The sequence below is a fragment of the Mus musculus genome, chromosome Y, assembly GCF_000001635.26.
Source record: "Mus musculus strain C57BL/6J chromosome Y, GRCm38.p6 C57BL/6J".
Classification (NCBI taxonomy): domain Eukaryota; kingdom Metazoa; phylum Chordata; class Mammalia; order Rodentia; family Muridae; genus Mus; species Mus musculus.
Window position 1 is genome coordinate 79,053,812 of NC_000087.7, and position 22,134 is coordinate 79,075,945.

Consider the following 22,134-nt stretch of genomic DNA (forward strand, 5'->3'; position numbering starts at 1 on the left):
CACTCTATCACTTCCTAGAGAATACATAACATACTAAGTGCCTACCTCAACACTAAAATGAAGTGAAATAAAATCAAACAAATGTACCTTCGATAATTGTATCTAGTGCATTGGGAAGTTTATAAGATAATGAATCAAAAAATTCAATTATCTTTATGATAAAAATAATTAGAAATGTTAAGAAGGTTAAACAATTACTACAAGAAGGGGGAGGGAGAGACCTGGGTGAGAAACCACACACGGAGGGGAAGAGATGAACTTGATCAAGTACTGTGGGGGGTTGTGAAACAGGAGTGCATTGATGAAGATCAGCAAAAAGAATGGAAACAGGCAACTTTGTGAGGTAGGAGGTGAGAAAACCCTCTAGAATGTACCAGAGACCTGGGAGCTGAGAGACTCCCAGGACTCAAAGGAAGTGACCTTAGATGAAATGCCCTCCAGTTGGGAAAGGGGACTTGTAGAGTTCTCCCAGCAGTCCTCTTCTGTATGTGTATTGGAGGCCTCATATGAGCAGGTGAATTCTGTATCTTTGAAGGGTCAGAGTTTCAGACTTCATGGTTGAACAGTTTAAATGAGACTGTGGGTCTTCCTAGAGGGATACCCTTGTTTTTAACATTTTTTAAACTTTGTTAATTCAACAACAAGCGTCAGATGCTCCAGTCCATTAGTTGGTTGCAAATATCTGCAGCTGAATCCTTCACCTGCTAGTTCCTAATGAGGTACATGTCTTAAACTTGTTGTAGTGTATGTACTAGATAATGAATCAAAATAATATCAAAAATATATTGCATATTGTAACGGAGAAATATAACGTTGGTTCTAAGGGACCTATTCACATTCAGTTCAAGATATAGGTAATAAACAGTGTTTCTCAATGTTTCTTAAAATGACTGTGGGTAACCTAAAGAAACAAAGCTAAACCAAACTAAACCAAAAGAAACACCCTCTTCTATACATTGTCTCATCTTCTTCCAATTGACCAGTTCTTAAAAGCCATGCTCTTGAGTGAAACTACACATTGGAAGTGCCCTTCCCCTACTCTGATTCAGAATATCACTTTACATGAGCTCAGATATCTTATTTTGTAATCTGAGTGAATGTGTGACTTTGATATTAGTTGATTGTTAATAGAAAGCACAAATTGTGTAGGAATGTGAATGAATGTTACAGATGCCATTCCAATATCATTCCCATTGGAGGGAATAAGATAAAAGAATCATAATTCATAATAAGTATTAGAGAAGTAGAAATTGAGAGAGAGAGAGAGAGAGAGAGAGAGAGACAAACAGACAGACAGACATAGAGATAGAGACAGAGACACAGAGACACAGAGACAGAGAGAAAGAGAAATTTCATCACCTAGAATATAATATTGTAGAGCACTGATAGATATTTCTGTACTTTTATCATCTATTGCTTTTGCAGAATACCTTCTTGCAGTAAGCAACCTCTGCAGTTTTCTGAATTCACACATTTGTAATATTAATACTACCATGACTGTACTTCTTAAGAACTAACAAGTAGGTGAAACAATCAGATGAAGTTGTATGCAACCAACCAACGGACAGAATATGTTGAACCATTGGTTTAATTGGAGAAAAACTGAAGGAGACTGAGGAGGAGATCAACCCTGTAGGAGGACTAGATGTCTCCATTAATATGGACCCAGAATTCTCCCAAATGCTAGACAACCAAAATGGCAGCTTACACCAACTATAGTTAGAAGGTCCCCAAAACATACACAGAAAAAAAAAATTCTTGGTCTCTGTTCAATCAGAAATGATGCAATGATTCTCAAGAACCTAGAGACCCCAGGGTGTTTAGAAATCAGATGGAATGGGTACATGCTCTTGGAGACAGGGGATGGCCAGTCGATATGGCATGTGGAACAGTAGGAGGGTGGACAGGGTTCAATGAATGAATGAATTAATAAATAAAAAAGAATACTGCCAAGTAACCACGCCCCATATACTCTAATTCTTTAATCATAATCCAAGAAAACTCACATGTTCACATAACAGCACACTCAAAAATATAACTAAAAAATACACACACACATATAACTGAAATTCCATGATTTTGAAGTTCATTTTACAAAGAAATACAGTGGAACAGAGTTTTTCTTTTGTTCCATTAATTTACATACATTTGTTCTCCTAATCTACCCAAAATATGGATTGTTCTCCATATAAAAGGCCAAAATCTCCTAACATAGTTTTTATCTGGGAAAATCTCCCAACATAATTTTATCTAGATCCACACCAATTATACCTTTCATTAGAATATAATCTGGATTCAGTTAGATATACATTAAATTTATATTTAAATTTCAGTTATTTGTTGTAACATGGATGTAAAGTAGAATATCAGGGTAATGTCTTTTTCATTTCTCTACTGATATGGGCATTGGTTTAAAAGAACAATAACCTGCTGGGCACTGGAAAGAAGGCTCCATGGAGAGAATATATTCTTGGCACCTCTGTAAAATTCCAGGCATTTCTATTCATGTCTGCAACACTGTGGGTGGGAACAGGTAGATATCCCAATAGTGTACTGGCTATTCAAACTCGTCAAAATGGTGGGTGTAATACACTCTGAGAGACCAAACGGTGAGGACATTCTACTCATATCTGAACATATGTGTATGTTCATGGTGTGACCTCACAATTGGGAACAGACACTCCACTCATATGAAGCCAGGAAACCCTCTTGCATACCACACATGAAACCTTGAGTTCAGCAGTTCCATAACCTATGTGTCTCTAAGTATGAAATGGGAAGATTTATAGTCTCATTGTCTTGTTAATCCTGTTTTCTCTTAAATTCCAGAAATTAAACCAATGTATTCTCAGATTCAGGATGGTAGAACACAACATTTTGTCTTTCTGGAATAGCATCCAACTATCATCAGAAAGACTTTTCAACTTACCCTCAGGACAATAAGTATCCATTTAGAGGGTTTTAACAGGATAACAAATGTATTTAGTTTTCTATTTGAGAAATAGACTGTCTAGAATGTACAACAATGTACAGGTAAAAAATGAACTTACCTTGGAGCCTGGCAACAGTGAACTGAAAATAATTGTCAGTGGTGTTCTCTGTATATGGAATATGTCAAGGGAATAGATCTTAGAGTGACAGAGACAGAGTGGATATGGACAGAGACAGAGACATAGAGAAATAGAATGGGGTGATGAGATGATGGATGGTCTTGATTTTAAAACGTAAATGAAGAAATTATCTAATGTAATATTGAAAGAAAGAAAAAAAGAATCATTTTTACAATATTTCTTTTCTTCAGAACCCCATGCCTCATACACCAAATTCATACAGTTTCCGTTTGTGAAGCACGCTTGATACATCTAAAAAGAAAATGTGACAAAGAGTTGCAACAGAGAGTTTTGGAAGGGGCTAGACTGAAAGCCTAGCAGTTAATCACTTGCTCCCTACAAAACTAACATAAATGCCCTGTGGATGTAGAAATCATCTATTAGAGGATCACAGAATGCAGGGGAAGGATGCCCAGAGAAACCTGTCTAGAAAGATGACCCATACCAAGAAGCTTTTCCTCTAATTGAGAGACCTTGCCTCAGTGAAAAGATAGACAACACATTAGGGTCATTTCCTGAATCCACTTTGGGCTTCAACAAGTGTCTGCATGCACATGTAGAGGAAAAACCTTCATATATACTGTTCTTTCTCTTATAATTGCCAACACGCATGGTATCTCTTAAACACACACACACACACACACACACACACACACACACACACACACACACACACACATAAACACATGCAGAAAAGAAAAAAGTTCTGGAATAGGGAAGACTAGACAGAATGGCTAAAATAAGAAATAACAAAAGCCAATGCCACTGTTGCAGATTCTTGAAGCCACAACCAAAGCTTAGGTACTGCTTTTAATGGATGGCCTGCTGCAGACTGGCCTCAATCAGCCCTCCTCAATCTCTGGGAGAAATCGTTGTCCTGGTATAGGTGGGCAGGAAGCTGACATTTAAGTGTCAATCAGATACAAACACAGAGGGGGTGCTGTATCTGAATGTAATTTCTCAAAGAAATCATCAGATTATTAATATAGAAACAAATAGGGAAGTTGGTTTTCAAATCAGCCAGGTAAATGAGGTTACTGAATTCTTAAAGACTCATGTCCAAAATAGAGCAATAAAAACATAATGACTGGCAGGGACTGAGCAATAAAATAACTGAAATGAATTCTTCTCTAAAGTCAGCTATATTCTTTGAAGCTAGGTTTGAACACTTTATGATCACACCATGCAAATGGATTTCACACTCAAGCCATGGTTCTAATTAGGGAGTTTCTTTCTAGCTAATCTTCTCATGAATAATTCAAAACTGTTGTTCCCCCTCAAACCACAGCACAAGTTATTTCCTAAACCATTGTAAATTCCTGTATATGAGAGGGATTGTATGGGGGAATCTTTCTACTAACAACTAATGTAGCCTGCCATGCATAAGTATAACAAATATTCTAAACATACTTTCCTAAAGTTGTCCTGAGATTTCTAACTCTATGTAGTATATAGCAATGGCTGTCACAATCTCTCTTATAATACTAGAGGTAACTCTGGTTGTTACAGGTAACATTCTTACTGAATTCCAAGCCCAGGATCCGCTCAAGGACTACCTAGAATATTGGTGAAGGACAGGGAACAAAGTTGGATATTGCTTAGATATTTGCCAAGTCATTACTTGGAGGCACTTATAATAAAACAACATTGAAAGAAGTCACAAAGTTTCAATCACTTACTAATGTAAGGACAAGTTTGATGCATTTTTTCCAGGATGGTTCCTGAAGACTTAGTTTCCATGAACTTTTTGACTAGGGACTGTGTCTAAATATTTAGAACTGTCACGGGAGTCACTACTGGGGTTTGTGTTCCAATGGCTGGTGTGCGTTTGTGTGTGTGTGTGTGTGTGTGGGTGTGTGAGTGCGTGTGTGTTTGTGTGAGTGTTGTGTGTGTTTATGTGTGTGTGTGTGTTTGTGTGTGTTTATGTATGTGTGAGTGTGGGTGAATATGACAACAAGCTAATGTTCATCTCTTAGTGATACTGTGAGCACTCTGCTGCCTATCTTAAATCATCACAGCTGTCAGTGTCTAAAGCTAACTGAATTCCAGAAAGCAATTTAGTAAATTTGATTAATGTCTCCTTACATCACATAGATATTTTCTACAGTGCATATAAGCACATATATTTTAGAATATACTGAAACTTAAAAATGTAAATTAAAAAAAAAACAAAAACCTCTACCAACTTCAAATTAAAAAACACATTTATTTTAGAATTCTCTAGGATACTCGTAATTTCCTGTATTCCCTACTCATGATGTCCATATGTTAGCATCTTACAAATTTGTATGACAATAATGAGGAGAAAATAAAATTTGTAAGGAAAAAAAAAAGACAGTTTTGTCTTAGACTACTTATTAACAAATGCCTGGGCCACAAACTGTGGCTTATTCCCAGAATAACGTATTTAACACATTCAAAATATTTTATGTTTTGTACATTTTTAGTTACCCCTTTATCTATTTACTTAGCATCTTCCTAAATATCTCCCTTAGCATATGTGCCAGCATCTGTCCCTGAATCTGTTTATTCTCCTAATATTTCATAGAATACTCTCTTTTTGAAAAGTCTCACCTCATATTTTCTTCCTCAGCTCATTTGTCATACACATTATTTAATTGACAGATGATGTTTATAAGAGAGTCTCAAAATTTGGGGCACTAATAACAACTAAATATCTCATTTAAAATATATAAAGTAGGTTTTGTGTATGCCACATGGCTGCAGTACCTGGAATGGCCAGAAGAAGAAGTCAGATCTCCCAGACTTAGAGACAGATGCGAGGGTGCAAAGGGTTCTGAGCCATCTCTCCAGCCCCTCAATAACAAAGTTTTGTCACAGAAAAGATAAAAACGGACATTGCCATTTCTAAATTCTTTCACACTGTAGATATCAGTCCACACTCCTTTTAGTAGTCAAGAGACCTGGAGTATATTATCGTTTTCTTACTCCCACTTTTGAGGGTACTTACACCTGAATTTTCCCTAGTATAAGATTGTGAAGGAATGAATGGCAGATTTTCCAGGCTATTTGCTAACGGTATACCTGTTTTGGTCTACAGAGCTTCCATACACTATCCTGCATGCCCTTAATCTCTGACAACCCCCTTACCTTGTGGATTCTTACCTTTGGACACTGATTTACAGTTTTTTTTTGTGCAGCCATCAGTGTTTTGGCACTAACGGATTTTGTTCAGTAGGTGCTATTTAACACATAAAGATCCACTGAATTTTAAAATATTCATTGTTATAATCTAATTTTATACAGATAGTATTAAGATCTCGTATGGAATTCAAATGTTTCAACAAAAATGAATTGAATTTTGGACGTTGTGTAAACTTTTAAACAATCCTCTGGTTTTAAAATTTGGTGTGTATGTGTGTGTGTGTGTGTGTGTGTGTGTGTGTGTGTGTGTGTGTGTGTGTTTGTGTGTTACTCACCGTGGCTATGTTTCCATCAACAAAATTTTCACAGACAAATCCAAGAATAGATTGGGGAGACTCAGAAACTTTCACCCCCAACAAAGGAGTTATTGGAAATTAAAGGCTTCAGGTGAGAGGGCCAGTTTTCTTCATGGATTTGGCTAGAGAAAGGTTGCCCGTGTTCCAGTATATATTTGTCCCTACCCACACATATGTAGTCAGGACTAAATGGACTCAGCTATCTATATAAAAATGCACATGGACTTAAGGATAAGAGTGATACAGGAGAAGTGGGGAACATTTCAAGGAGGAGAAGATAGTGATGGATTTGCTCAAACTCATTTACATGTATGTAGAAAGTTCTTCACAAACAAATTTAAAACAAAGTAAATAAGTAAGTAATTAAATAAATAGACAAATAAATTTGGATGGACATACATATCAGATAGGATATGTGTGTGTGTGTGTGTGTGTGTGTGTGTGTGCACATGTGTGTGCATATAAGCATGTAGATATGTAGCACCTGTGACTAGAGGAATGCAATCATGCAGTATCTTTCTTTATGTCTCTCTGCCACTTTCCTATGATGCAGTGTGTTGATTAGAATATCTTTTGCCCATGGGATGTGGCACTATTACAAGGTGTTGGCTTGTTTTAGGAAGTGCATCATTGTGTAGGCTTGCTTTTATGTAGTGCACAATCTCTACCCAGTGACAAAAATCGATCCTCTTCTTTGCTACCTATGGCCACAAGATTCCACCTGGTTGCCTTCAGACTAAGATATAGACCAATCAGTTCCTTCCCCAGCACCTCCTCTACCTGGATGCTGCCATGCTTCCTACCAAGATCAAAATGTACTGACCCTCTGAAACTGTAAGACAACCTCAATTAAATTTTCCCTATAAGAGTTTCTTTCCTGAGTCATGATGTCTCTTCACATCAATGAAACCCTGTAGAACATACGCAGTATGTTAGCCTGATTTTAATGCTTACAAGATGATTGCAACCAGCATGCAAAGACAAAGTAAAGATGACAAATGAGTTTCTGTATTTTTTGAACTTCTGAATTTTTGAATGAATATGGGGATTGGGAAAATTAAAAAGTTATGGGAAGGAGAAAGAGAGGATGCAAAGACCTATTGGGCACCTGTCACTTGCTTTTGCAATCAATATTTTTATTTTAAAACAACACCAACAATTAAAACAACCAACAACAGGGCATCCATACAACAGATTCACAGAGAAGACACCAAAGGGCATTACATGCTTGTAAATCATTTTCCAGCTAATGTCTGGTGTATTGAGCCTAAGGATTTTACTGTCAAACCCTGATGATTAATCACTAGATTGTATCCCCTAACACAATGATGAATGACACTGTGGTCAACAGGACAGTTAAGTAAATAGATTGTTTTTCACACTGTCAGTTTGAATTGTTACTATATATCCCAGTTTTTTTTGCATTTTATCTCCATAAGTGTGTTCTTTTCAGCCCCATTTGCTACATAGAAAACGGAATCTTTTACATTGTATTTCATTTAGTGTGCACAATGGAACCTAAAGACTAATTTAGTCCATTTCAAAGTAGAGCTCTCTGTTCTCTTTTCAAAATTGAAATTAAACTGTTTTCAAAATGTTTTGCACTTGCCTGGCTTAGTTTAATTAAGATTGTGGGGTGGGAGGGATTTCTCCCACATTCTCAGTTGTCTCAAACTGGAAAAACTCTCTAGAAAGGTTGTGGAACCTTTGTGCCTGTGCCCTAGCAGAAGGAGGTCACTGGCGCAAGAAGGAGGGAACTGGCTAGTTCTGACCTAAATCTTGGCTTCTAAATCCAACCAAATGTGAGAAGGGCCCATTCAGGCTCTTAATGCCACAGATGAACTTGTTGTTTCCTACTATGCTGTCCTTATCATGCCAGTCTTTCCCTGGTGAGTTTTTGCCATATACATCTCTTCCTGTACATTCATTGTGTCAGGAGTTTTGACAACTTAACTTAAAAATAATTATTGTAAGTGTACATCTGTCTCTCCACCTCTTCCCCTACCCATACCCCTCTCCCCTCCTTCCTTCCTTCCTTCCTTCCTTCCTTCCTTCCTTCCCTCCTTCCCTTCCTCTCTCTCTCTCTCTCTCTCTCTCTCTCTCTCTCTCTCTCTCTCTCTCTCTCTCTCTCTCTCCCTCTCTCTCTCTCTCTCTCTCTCTGTGTGTGTGTGTGGGTGTGTGGGTGGGTGTTGTGTAAAATAGATTGCTGTCAATTTTGCCTACATGTATTTTTTTAATGTGTGTGTGTGGAATGATTTTTCACGTTTAAAATTATTCTCACATTTCATAAATTTCAGTGCAATCTTCACTTTTATGGAGATAAGCTTCCAAATGGCTTTTTTCCTGGAACTCAAGAAATTGGAATGCTCCATAGTTTTATGACCTGAGTGAGAATTGTCAATAGGTTCCCAGTGATGCTGTGGGGCCATACTTAAGATCTGTGTAGCAGCTAGAGGAGCCTCTGTGTTCTTTGAGCCCTGCATTTAGAGAATAACTACGAATTGTTTGTACAGTTGGCTCTAGCATAGAGACTCTTTTTTTAAATTGTTTTCTCTTTGTCACTAGATGCCATGCTTTGGAAAGTCCTTCCACATGGAAACTACTGACCATATTGAATGGTGGAGAAAGGAGATTCACAGTAAATTATAAATGAAGAAAACAAAAGTTACAGCCCTATAACTGATACTCCCACAGCTTAAGCTGTGTGGAAGCATGCAGAATGTTGCAGGACTTGCAAAATTTATTTTGGATCTCATTCCTCCTCATTGCTCACATAATTTAGTACTTAATATCCTCGTGATTTCATAGATATATTTTTCTAAATACTTCTTAATTAAGTTGTGTGAATGTGTGTAACTCTGTGAATGTCTCTGTGCATGTCTCTCTTTCTATGTATATTTTTCTCTGTCTCTGTGCCTACTTGTGTGTCTCTGTGTGAATGTTTATGTGCATGTCTCACTCTGTATGTCTAAGTTTCTCTGTCTTTCTGTCTCTGTCTGTCTATCTATGCCTCTCATCTTTTCTCATTTCTTCTCCTTGTTTACCTTCTTCTTCTATTGTTTCTCCTTCTTTGCCTTATCCTTCTCCTCCTTATTCTTTTCTCCTTCTGCTTCTCCTTTTCCTTCGCCTTCTCCTCCTACTCCTGTTTCTTCTTCTTCTTCTTCTTCTTCTTCTTCTTCTTCTTCTTCTTCTTCTTCTTCTTCTTCTTCTTCTTCTTCTTCTTCTTCTTCTTCTTCTTCTTCTTCTTCTTCTTCTTCTTCTTCTTCTTCTTCTATGCCTATTACTTCTCCTTCTCTTCCTCCTTCTCTTATTCTCCTTCTCTCCTTCTCTCCTCCTTATTTAACCTTCTCCTTTTCTACTTCTCCAAGTCCTCCTCCTTCTTTTTGCTCTTCCTCTTCTTTTGTTCTTCTTCCTTCTCCTTCTCCTTGTCGTTCTGCTCCACCCATTCCTCTTCCTTTCCTTCTTCTCTCTTCCTCTCCATATTCTTCTCCTTCACTTTCTTTTTCTTCTTCTACATTTTTCTCTATCTCACCCTCCCTGACTCCCTCCTACCCTTACCCTACCCTCCCTGATGCATTCACAGACTCTCCTCCAGTACTACTGGTCATTTGAATTTTGTCTTGACAAGCTATGAAAACAAGGATGGTCTCCTGAGGCATCCCCTGTTACTGGTCTTTTCCATATGTCTTTTCAATTGTCCTTTCACTGTTTTACAGATTTCTTCTAAGATCATTTTACCCCACCCCACCTCCATGCCTTGATTTCTTATGGTGGGAGTGTCCAGAGTTTCAAACTCACATCCTCTTTCCTGGTGTTCTGCCTGAGAAACCACAAAATCTAGGGGCTAGAGTTAAATTTGATCATTGAGCTTGGGGCATTGTGCTATGTACAAAATGCCTGGTCTCCAGTCATGCTGAAGTCCTTAAACCTGATGAAGCCTAATGGGTCGTAATTTTCACCTACATGGGAAGGAAGGCATTTACTCAGTGTTTTTGGAACCCTGGCTCCTGGTAAAGTTACCAAACCCACAAGCACTCCGGCCCAGCAGTGGCTAATGGCTAGCAGTCACATACAAAATGACCAAAGGTTCTGATCTTCGGGTTAGATAACTTCTAGTTACCTAGCAACAGCAAGATAACAAGCCCAATATATGAGAGGCTACTTAGCCCTACATCAGTCTCTCCCTCTCTCTCTCTCTCTCTCTCTCTCTCTCTCTCTCTCTCTCTCTCTCTCTCTCTCTCTCTAACTTTTACAATCCTTACTCTTTGTAAACTTTTACCTCTTTCTCTAAGTGTTCACCTTTCTTACTCTCTAACTTGCTTTCTGTCCTTCCTTCTATGTATTTCCCCATCTCTCCTTTTGGCCATGGCAAGTCTAACAATCTTTTTACCCTTTGTTTTTCTCACTGCTGTCTAAAATAAAGCTCTAAAACATTAGACTGTCTATGTTTTTTTAAGGCCCTATATGGGATGCCAGAGACTAAGAATCTGGTACCATTGTCTTCCCCTAGTTCACCCCCATCCGTGTAGTGTCAGTGGATTTACACAACCAGATGCACAACCAGGGATGCATGGTAATTATCCTTCACTCCTCCCATGTCAGCCTTCACAGAGCACAGAACCTTCTGCCGTCCATGTTCTCTCTCACTTCACCAACTTGCCCTACACCCACAGTTTCACACTGGACACTTAACATTACTACAAATTATTAAAATGTAACTGCATTTAAATTTAAAAATCATCTCCTCATTTGTGTTGGTAACAATCCAATGCTTAACAGATATTTGTTAGTAGTGCTTACCTGTTGACATTGATACCATGAACTTCTTATTACTTCTGGTGCTTTGTGATTTTTTTTCCAAGCAAGATGAGGACTTGAACAATTTATGAAGTCATGTCTTTGGACTCACAGCACTTACATGATGTAGTTCTAGTTTCCCAGAGACTTCCAGTATCTGTGATGAGCCATAAACTTGGGACATCTGCAGCATGACCCAGAGTTTCATTGTGCTGAGCAGAGAGATCCCAAGATTTGATTGCTTTCTCTGTCCAAAGTATATATATGCGATTAAATTACAATTGCATAGTGGTTTTTATTACTCTGTGTTATTATCATTTCAAATCCTCTTATTTCTTGGCTGAGTTGCTAAATGATACCTTGTTCTGTTATCCAGCTGCCACTTTTGTTCTAAAGCGATTGGATGAATCTTTTCAGCTTTCCTAGTTCCATTTACTGAGAAAGGTAGCTTCCCTCTGAGGTTATGGTCTCAGAAGTTGTTGGATGTTTCAAACCCTTCCCTGGAATGTCTGGGACTCTGCAGAAAAGGAACGAAGACTTTTGAAACAAAAGCGAGAAACTACTTGGTGACTTCTTCTTGTCTTGTGAAAATTCTGAGATCCATTCTTGCAACTGGAAATATTCAAACACATTAAAATTATTCTACAATGAGAAAATCAACTGCATTATAATTCTGATACTTACTGACACATGAGTTATAAGAATGTTCTTTATTAAAAAAATCAATTAGTTCTTACACTCTTTATTTCGTTCTAGAACACATTTTCCCCCTTTTAACAGCTAAAAAAATCTATTTTAATTCAATTTCATTTTTAAAAATCCATATTATTTTAAAAACTTTAGTGGTAATTGTAATAAGTATCTATAAAGTGTTGCAGATGGATCATGCCCCCTCTTTCTGAGGCTAATGGAAGGTTATTAAAAAAAATTCTTTCTAATGAACATCTATTCTTGTTGTTGTTTTTGTTGTTGTTGTTATTGATGTTGTTAGAGGTTATTACTTGACTTCAGGAATGTTAAATGCTAATGAGGGTCTTATTGTTCTCCAGATGTCTCCTTTCACCCTTCCAATATATATATATATATATATATATATATATATATTTGTAAAAATGTGGTGAGTCCCTGAATGCACAATATCAAATGTTTCTGATTCAACTTGTGCACAATGCAATCTAGATTCTGTCTTTTTACATTGGTTTTCCTTTCAGGGAAATGAAATACCAAAGCCTATCTGAAATTAAGGATTTTTCAAAAGTCTCATTTCCTTGGGAATTCTAAATAAAAGTTTATATTCATTATGGAGAATGTATTATGAGCTTGCCAAGGGCATTTTAATGTGAATTTCGTTTCTGTTATGTTTATTTTTCCTTGGTGATTTGAAGTCGAAGCTACTCAAATGAAAAAAAAAAAGAGGTATCTAAAACTACTTCTCATTATCTCACTTTCTTTAAATTGAGATTTCTGATGGTGAGGAGGAATGAAGTGAGTGTGCAGATTTTGTCCACATAATTCCTAAAAGAAAGAGCAATAGTCATGTTCCACAAACACCTGTATTCGACACCCCAATTAAATTGCATGGGTACTGGCTGAATCTAAAGACCCTGTAAATGAATGTGTTTGTGTGTGTGTGTGTGTGTGTGTGTGTGTGTGTGTGTGTGTGTGTGTGTGTGTGTGTGTGTGTGTGAATATTTCCATGTGTGTGTGTCTGTGACTCAGTATATCTAGGTGAATATGTACATGTGTGTGTTAGGATTTTATTGCTGTAAACAGACACACTTATCAATGCATGTTTTATTAGAAAACCATTTAATTGGGGCTGGCTTACAGGTTCAGAATTTCAGTCCATTATCATCAAGTTAAGAATATGTCAGGATCCAGGCAGGCATGGTTCATTTGGAGCTGAGAGTTCTACATCTTTATCTGATAGCTGCTTGGAAATGAATAGCTTCCTGGCAGTAGGCAGAGGGCATTAAAGTCTGTTCCCACTCAACATCAAATGTGTTTTTGAGTGTTTATGTGAGTATTAGTATGGGTTCTATTGACATGAAGTGTCACCAGGATCATAGTAAATTTTGAACACTTTGTAACTTCTTTTCAGATGTTTACTCCATTATTTTCATGGCTGGAAACATGGTTGCCTTCAGACAGACACAGTGTTGGAGAAGGAGATGAGTTTAGGTCTTGATATACAGGAAGCAGATGGAGACTGTGTCAAACTGGAGATTGCTTAAGGACAGCAGACATCCAAGCCTACCACCAAATTGTTACATTTCTTCCAACAAGATCACACCAACTCAACAAAGACACATCTCCATCAGTGTCCCAACTACTCCACCAATGTCACACCTCATGAAACTATTCCACACCTCCTGAGAGTGCCACACCTATTGGCACTATTTATATGGGCCCATTAACATTATTCTTAAAACTGTTCAATGGACCTTTCATTAAAGGTAAGTTTAATGAAAGAAATAAAGAATGTTTCAAAAAATAAACAGGAGTATGTATGTCTTGGTTACTGTTCTCTTGCTGTGAGAGACATCATGACCAAACCAACTTATAAGAGGAAACATTTAATTGTGGTCTTAGAGTTCCAGAGGGCAAGTCCAGGATATCATGGTAGACACCATGGCAACACAGAGGCAAAACATGTAGAGCAGTAGTTGAGAACCAACAACTTATGATGGAGATGGCAGAGAGTAATGAAACAGAGAGAGAGAGAGAGAGAGAGAGAGTCTGATGGGTTTTTGATATTTCAAGGCTCTGTGACAAGTCTCCTTTAATAATAAAACAAATTCTAATTCATTCTAAACAGCCCATCACCTGGAAAACTAACACATTTGAACGTGTGATCATCTGTGGCACACATTTATTCAAAAGAATAAAGGAATGAAAAAGAAAATGAAATCAACTAATAAGTGGCCATGACACTTGGTAGTATAGTTTATATCATTACTTTTCATTTCTCACAGTTTAGGGTTATTTGCATAACATATTTCTGATCAGCCATCATTCTCAAATAATCCAAAGGCATCCTAACCCCACCCCACACCCACACACACATTTCTACTTGATTAACCATATTGGCATTACTTATTTTCATGGAAACATATCCCTTATTCCTGATTTAGTTCAAATCGTGAGAAATGTTGATGTATAATTAATTCCTATTCATAATGGGATAAAACAGAAGTCAACAGGATTGAATCCATTGTTCCTTGGAGCAGAAGATTTCCCATCGATTTAGTAAAATATTATAAATATGATTTTAAAAGAAGGCAACACCCTGAAAAAGTCTTATTTTCGTATTTTCATTATTTACAGACCATTCTGTGGTATAAATAGGAATCTAGAGGAAGAAAGGTGTTTAAAGTCACTGACACACACACTTAACTGAGGTTTCCTTAGCACAGGAAGAAGATATATCAATCCTCTATATCTGGAGAGTTTCTCCAGGACCCTAATGATATAAAAGTCTTCAGGTCTCTAGGTTAAAACAACATTGCTTTTGCCTATAATTTATGCAAAGTAACCTCTTTTATACAGTAATCATATTGATGTGTGTATGCATACAGAAATATACAGGTAAGTGCAGAGGATAGGGAAGGGTATACTGTTTTCTGCTACTTCACTCCCTAATTTTCCCCTTGTGACAGGGTTTCTTGCTGAGCTAGGAGTGAGGCTGACATTCAGGAAGCCACAGTCATCCTTCTGTCTCTGCCACTCCAATTCCTAAGCACTGGTGTTGTAGGTGAATGTTTGACCAAACACTTGGCTTTACCCCTGGGACATCTCCCCAGATTCTTCTTTATTTTAAATAACCTCTGGATTACTTTTGCCCTCAATGTAATGAAACTGCTGTATAAGAATTTGTTATTTAGAAGATGGACATATAAGTGGTCTGTGTGTGTTCAGTACAGACATGGTATATTAAGAACTACTTTCCTTAATTCCTTGAGAATTTCATACACTATATTTTGATGGAATTTACTTTCCAATTCTTTTAGTAACTCCTCCCAGAAAAAAAAACTGGCCCATTCCCACCTAACTCCTCCTGCCAACTTCATATCTCGTCATCTCCCCTTTGTTACAACACATTCAAATCATTTGTGTTTCCCATAAACTCTTGGGCATCTGGCTTCCAGTAGAGAATGAACAATCTATCACCTTCAAAGTCAATACCTTTGATGAAAACTGACTATTCATCCTTCATCAACTGTCTATACCTTATCAGATAGTGATAAGTGATAGTGAGCCTTCCCGTTCAGTGATGGAAGACAGAATGGCCTGATTTTGTGCAGAAAGACACAGTTTTTCTCTTACCTCTGTGCCTTACAAGATTTTCATTCTCTTCCTTGAGGATTTCTAAGATTCAGCTCCTCTACTTCTTGCCTCTTTCTGTGAGTATTTGTGAATATGCATGTGTGTCTATATTACAGATGTCTGAGTTTACATACAACTCAACTCAGAGTGGGATTTTGCAATTAACTGCTGGCACTATCTCACACTAGACTATATTCCTTAATGCAGACTTGGTGTGGGTAAGTACCAGAAAGGAACTGGAGATTGCTAGATATCTTCAGAGTTAGTTGCAGTATAGGTGAAGTTTAGACTTCTGACCTTACATTCTGGCTAGTACCTATGGGTTTAAGATGCATGGATAGGTGATCAATATCCTGAACTTGCATTGCATTTTTGTTCTTTTTGAACAAAACGGAGATATCCTTGAAGAGATAGATGGATCCTATCACTTTGTTTCAAATAAAGAATTCTGTGGTTAAATTGTTTTGAAATGTTAGTCATGGGTCTTTGATGAAGGCTTTGGTCCACAGTACAATGTTCATAGGTAGTACAATATGCTCTCTGAAAAGTGATTGGAACCTGAGGGCTTTAATCAATGAGTTAATCAATCAATGGATGTGCATGGAATGGGTAAAAAACTTGTAAATGAACGTGGTCATTTGGACATGTCTTCAAAGCTGTTTATTGTCTTTGTCCCTTCTTGTGTTAATGCTGACTAGCTGCCAATAAGTTGAACAATTTTGCTGCTTCATGCCCCTTTCATATTCATGTGATCATGGATCCTTCTTTCATTTGTGATAGTAACATGTCAGGTTCAGAGGAAACATGGCTTAATTCTTTAATTTTTTTTTTCTAGAAACGGCATGCTAAGTGTAGAACCAATGTTACCTAGTTGTTGTAGTTGGAATATTCAGCCACGGTATCTGTTGTCTTTGAGACTCAAGAACTTTGCTGCTACCCACACCACTGGTCTTTTTTCTGAATTCACTATTGTATTTTAGTAGATTTCAATATCATATGAAGTACCAGAAAAATGAGTGAAAAATGACAGTGGTGAGATGTGTTTAGAATCATTAAATTACACACTTAAAAATAAATAAATCAATGGATTTATATAGTACATAAATCAAACTCCAATAAAACTTCTGAAAAGGCTTAACACTCCATTCCCTCAGGAGAAATAAATCAATTAAAAGTCATTGGATTAATTGATGAGAATTTTTTCTGGTTAAAGCTGACTTGGCAGGAAGTTGGACAGATTGGAGTGTCTCCCAGAAAGTGTAACATACATTAGAATGTAGGTGTTGTGAGGCTATAAGACATATTCACTACTTGTCACCTATTATTGAGTATTCTTGCTGTTGGAGGTACTTACCCTTCACTTCTGCCATGGAGGGAAGTGGGTCTATACCTAGTCAGAAGGAGGAGATTGGGATGAATAATGTTTGTGTGGGTTATGGAGCAGGATAAACCTTAATGTGCTGGGATTTTTTTTTATCTCCAACTTGACAACCTAGCGTCACCTTAGGAGAGAGAACAATTGAAGAATTGTCTCTATTCACTTGGTTTTTGGGTAAGTCTATGGGACATTTTCTTCCTTGATGGTCGATGTGTGAGGGTAGGCAACTGTGGGTAAGCTCATCAGTAGTCATTTATAAAAGGGAGGCTTTTACTCTGTATTTAAATAAAATATTTGATCAAGCCACATGATTTTTGGTGGTTTGAATAAGAATATCCCCTATAGATTCATATATATGGATATTTAGTCACCAGGGATTGGCAGTGTGTTTAAGGATTAGAAGGAATGAGAGAAGATGTGGCTTCATTGGAGGAAGTGGTAGTGTCAATAAGGGTGGTCTTTGAGTTTTCAAGAAACCAATGTAATGGCAGAATATCTGTCTCTGTCTAAGGATCAATAGTTCTATTGCTCCAGTGCTGCGGTCACTAACTTGATGTTGGACTAAACTTCTGTAAGTGTATTCAAGCCCCCAGTTAATGCTTTGTTTCATAATAGTTGTTTTATCCATGATGTCTCTTCACAGCAATAGAACAATGACTAAGATAGGGTCAAGCAATAAGCACTCTTTCCTGGTAATGCTTCAAGTTCCTGTTTTGCCTTCCTTGGTAATAGTCTGTAACATGTAAGCTAATAACCCTTATATTCCCAAGTTATGTTTGATGTTAGTATTCATCAGTGTGAGAAAGATGCAAACTAGAACAATTGCATGTCATTATATACATGAGAATATCTTACCTTTAAATTAAAATAAAACACCTACACATTATTTGTCCTTATAGGATAAGTGACAGTGGTACTATTAGATATTTTGTTTCTCTAAGAAATTGTCTTACTTAAAATTTCTATTGTTGTAAGGACATACCATGTCCAAAGAGCTATTTCCATAGCAAAAGTTTTATTCAGCTTATATTCCACATTGCTGTTCATCATCAAAGTAGTTGGGAAAGAAACTGAAACAACACAGGTTCTTGGATCCAGAAGCTCATGCATAGGCCATGGAGTGGTGATGCTTATTGACATGCTCCTTAAGTCTTGCTTCCATGAGGAGCACAAGACTACCACCACAAGGGTGTCACCACCCACAATGAACTGGGTCCTCTCCCACCAATTAAGAAAATTCCTTACAGCTTGATCTTAAAGAGGCATTTTCTCAACTGAGGCTCCTCCTCTTTCAAGACTCTAGATCTTGTCAAGTTTCTATGAAACCAGTATGGCACTCTGAATGTAGTTGGACTACGAGGAGGTGTGGCCTTATAGGAGTAGGTGTAGCCTCTTTGGAGGAAGCATATAACTGTGAGGCTTTAAAGCTCTGCTCAGTGTGGAAGACACCATCCCTGCATGCAGAAGACTCTAAGCTTCCTCTCCACCACCACATATTCCCAGCCACTTGCATGTTTACTTCCTTGATGATAGTGGACAGAACCTTTGAAACTGCAATGAAATGTTGAAAAGCACTAATGAAATGTTTCTAATGAGTTGCCTTAGTCATAGTGATTTTTCACAGCATTGGAACCCTAATTAAGACATCCAGCTAGCACAAAAACTCTCTTAAATACCAAAATTAATCAACAATAGAGAGTATTTTCAAGTCATTTGGCATTTAAACTTATTCTAGAGAAAAAACACAAATGATTGAGTCCATGACAAGCCTGACTAAAAACAAAAACAAAAAAAATACAAAAACAAAAACAAAAAAAAAAAAACCCAAAGAAAACAAAAACAAAAACAAAACTACAACAACAATAAAACCAAACAAACAAAAGAAACACTCAGAGTGCTTATGGGACCCAGTAAGACCCCCATGAAGCACAGGGGCTACTCAGGAGTAGTGACCAAAATATTGGGCAACCTCATAGAGTTTGAAACCCATGAGAACTGGCATAGAAAAGAGGTCAGCACATATGCATTGAGTACACCTTCACTGTTTTATGAGAATGAGGTCACACATAAATTTAAGACTGGAATTTCCAGGGAATAGACAGGCTGAAATGGTACATAGGTATGTTGGGAGTCAGATGTTTGGAGGAGAGCCAGGGGAACAGGCCATGGGGAACATTTTGATGGTCATCTGTGGCACTCCACAGAGACATCCAAAAGATCACAGGATTCATCCCAGGCAAAGAGTGCTCAGGGAAAGCACTCAGGATCCATGCCCCACCATATATTATCTCACCGTATACTCATTTTCTCTTTTAAATTACTATTTGACCTGATCGGCTGGCTATTTGTTAAGCAACCAAAGAACCTAATGTGGATATGTCCAATTTTAACTACTTGCAGAAAATTTCTATTCTTCCTGGGTCTCCTGCTTCACATTTTGAGAACTTCATCTTAGAATATTTTTGTTCCTCAGTGTCCTTTACTCCTTTGTGTGTCCTTTATTGTTTTTAAAGGTTACCATCAATTTAATCTTTCTTAACTTCTACCTGGTCTCTTTTCTGCATGTTAATATTGGATTTCTTAAAAAGATATCTTAATGGGAATAGAGAGATGACCATGTTGTCAAGAGTACTTTTGTACCGCAAAAAAACTGGATTTGTTTTCTTGAATTCATATCCAATGGTTAACAATCAGCTTTAATGCCAGCTCCATGGGATCTGACAACTCATGTCTCTGTGGTCACCTATACTCTCAAGCTACTACCCACCCATATAAATAAAGATAATAAATCTTAAAATGAGAGACAAGTTTCATTTGGTTTCATTATTCAAATGAAACCTGATTTTGTCTGATTTCTGAGTCTCTTTGGATCAGTTTTCTGGGTTGCACTTTGTGTAACAAGGCCACATTCCTTTTATCTATCACTCTTTCCCCCAACTTGTTGTTTCTCCCTCAGACTTCATTCCAGAGATTCTATCTATGTCCTGTCTTTCTCCCCTTCTTCCTAAAAATCCATCTTTTGCTGCCATCCCTGCTCCTCTAAGTCATATCTCCAATTCCTTGCTCACTATGCAGACCACAGAATCTAAGTCCTGTCCATTTTAGCCTGTGTAATATTAGATGTATGCACTGTTCACAGCCTGCGATGCAACTTTCATCTTGCTTTGATGTTCTTTCCACCATAGTCCATCTCTTCCAACAATGTGTTCACTAAAAGCATGTCATGTCACACGTATTAATTTTTAGAACAAAACAAATTTTATTGACAAAGATACTGAGGTTGTCAAAGACCCATAGGTACCCAACACAGGAAAATAAACATTTTTTTCAATCCTATAAGTTTACTTTTCTGTACTTTGTGATTTTTTTTAATTTAAGTGATATTTGACACCAGAGTATAGACATAGATATGTAGGTCACCGAGAAATTTGATAAAGTACACAGTAGAATTGGCTAGAACTTTGTAAACAACCTTTCCGAACTTTTTGGATCCATCATCTCTGGTGTACTGCACCCAGGAACCTATTAAGAAGTCATTGTCATCACCTGATCTCGCCTCAGCCAGAGGGGTCTCTGGAATGATGTGGAGGTTACCTTCCTTGTAGTCATCCAGGAGCTGATAGACGTAGAGGACCGGATCCTTCTTGTAGGAAATGTAAAAATAGTCCTGTAAGAATGGCACCTGGGCTAGCACCATCCCACTCCAGTTGTCCTCAGAGCCATCTTTCCCCTCAAATTTGTGTTGTACCTCTCTGCAAACCAGGGCGCTGGCGAGGTGGACATCCCTCACCTGAAGAAAAACTACTTTGTGAGGCAAGACCTTAAGATTTAAAATCCTCTCATCGCTGTGGAGCTCCTGTCCGTAGACACTGTCAATTCCGTCATACTTCACCAAATAAAGAGAAGGGTTTGTTGGCAGTTGACCTAGAATGATGGCCTTCCAATGGGTGACAGGCTCATTACCTTCCTTCCACCCGTGAGAAATTCTGCAGCCAACAATATTCCCCAGGGCCTGGGAAGAAGGCTTCCTCCTACTCTTCTTCTTGAGTGATGTCATGCTCAGACTCTTCAGAGGTATTGTCTTCTTCAAGGCTGTAGACCTGTTGTGCTAAATCACACTGTCTAAGTGGCTTCCATTCTCTTCAAATATCATACTTGCCCATTGCCTGGGACTGAAGATCTTGCCCGTTTACGCCAGACACAATGCTGTTGCCTCTGTCATATATATGAATTCCTGATGGGCAATGGTTATGGGTTGGGAGTGAATGCTGGACCAAGACTCTTCTCTACGAGAACTTCTGAGCATGTGAAGAAGACTATGCTAAACAGATTTGAGCTCCTAAAATTAATTTTATAAAAATAAGAAGTTAATAAGTCAGCCATGGTGGTACACGCATTTAATCCCAGAACTCAGAAGGCAAGGACAGGCAGATTTCTAAATTAGAGACCAGCCTGGTCTACAAAGTGAGTTCCAGGGAAGCCAGTGCTATAGAGAGGAACCCTGTCTCAACAACAACAAGAACAACAACAAGTAAAAGAAAACAGAAGAAAATCAAACGAAAAACAAACAAAAGAGAAATTCAAACAAAAAATAACAAAACAAACAATCAAATGGAGAAGTTAATAGGAAGTGGTGGTGACCCATAACTTTAATCATAGTACTCAAGAGGCAGAGTGAGGCAGACCTTAGTGAGATAAAGGCTAGTCTGGTCTACACAGTGAGTTTCCTGACAGCCAAATCTAAACATACAGAAACTCAAATAAAATTAACCAAGCAGGCAAACAAACAAACAAAGAAACAAAGAAACAAAAAAACAAGGACATAAAAATAGTGTAATTAACAAGTAATTCTCTAGAGCTCAGAAGAATATACTCAGATCAACATTTATTTCTTCAGCCCTGAGTTAATTTGTCTCTGATGAGGATCATCTCCTTGAAATTCTATGTCAATTTAGGTTGTGCTATGACTATTACACCCAATGATCAAGAAGAAGAGAAAAAAAAAAATAAAAGGGCCAGAAGGGTCACCATGACTCTCTTGTACGTGTAAGGACTGAGCTAA

The 22,134-nt window shown here is 37.7% G+C and overlaps 1 protein-coding gene across 1 annotated transcript; it reads right to left on the reverse strand.

The window, feature by feature from the left end:
- Positions 1 to 20,445: 20,445 nt before the first annotated feature.
- Gm20919 (predicted gene, 20919) lies at positions 20,446 to 21,129 on the reverse strand. Its single transcript, XM_017318817.2, has one exon. It carries the CDS (start codon positions 21,127 to 21,129, stop codon positions 20,446 to 20,448), a length of 684 nt encoding a protein of 227 aa, XP_017174306.1.
- Between the last annotated feature and the right edge of the window lie 1,005 nt (positions 21,130 to 22,134).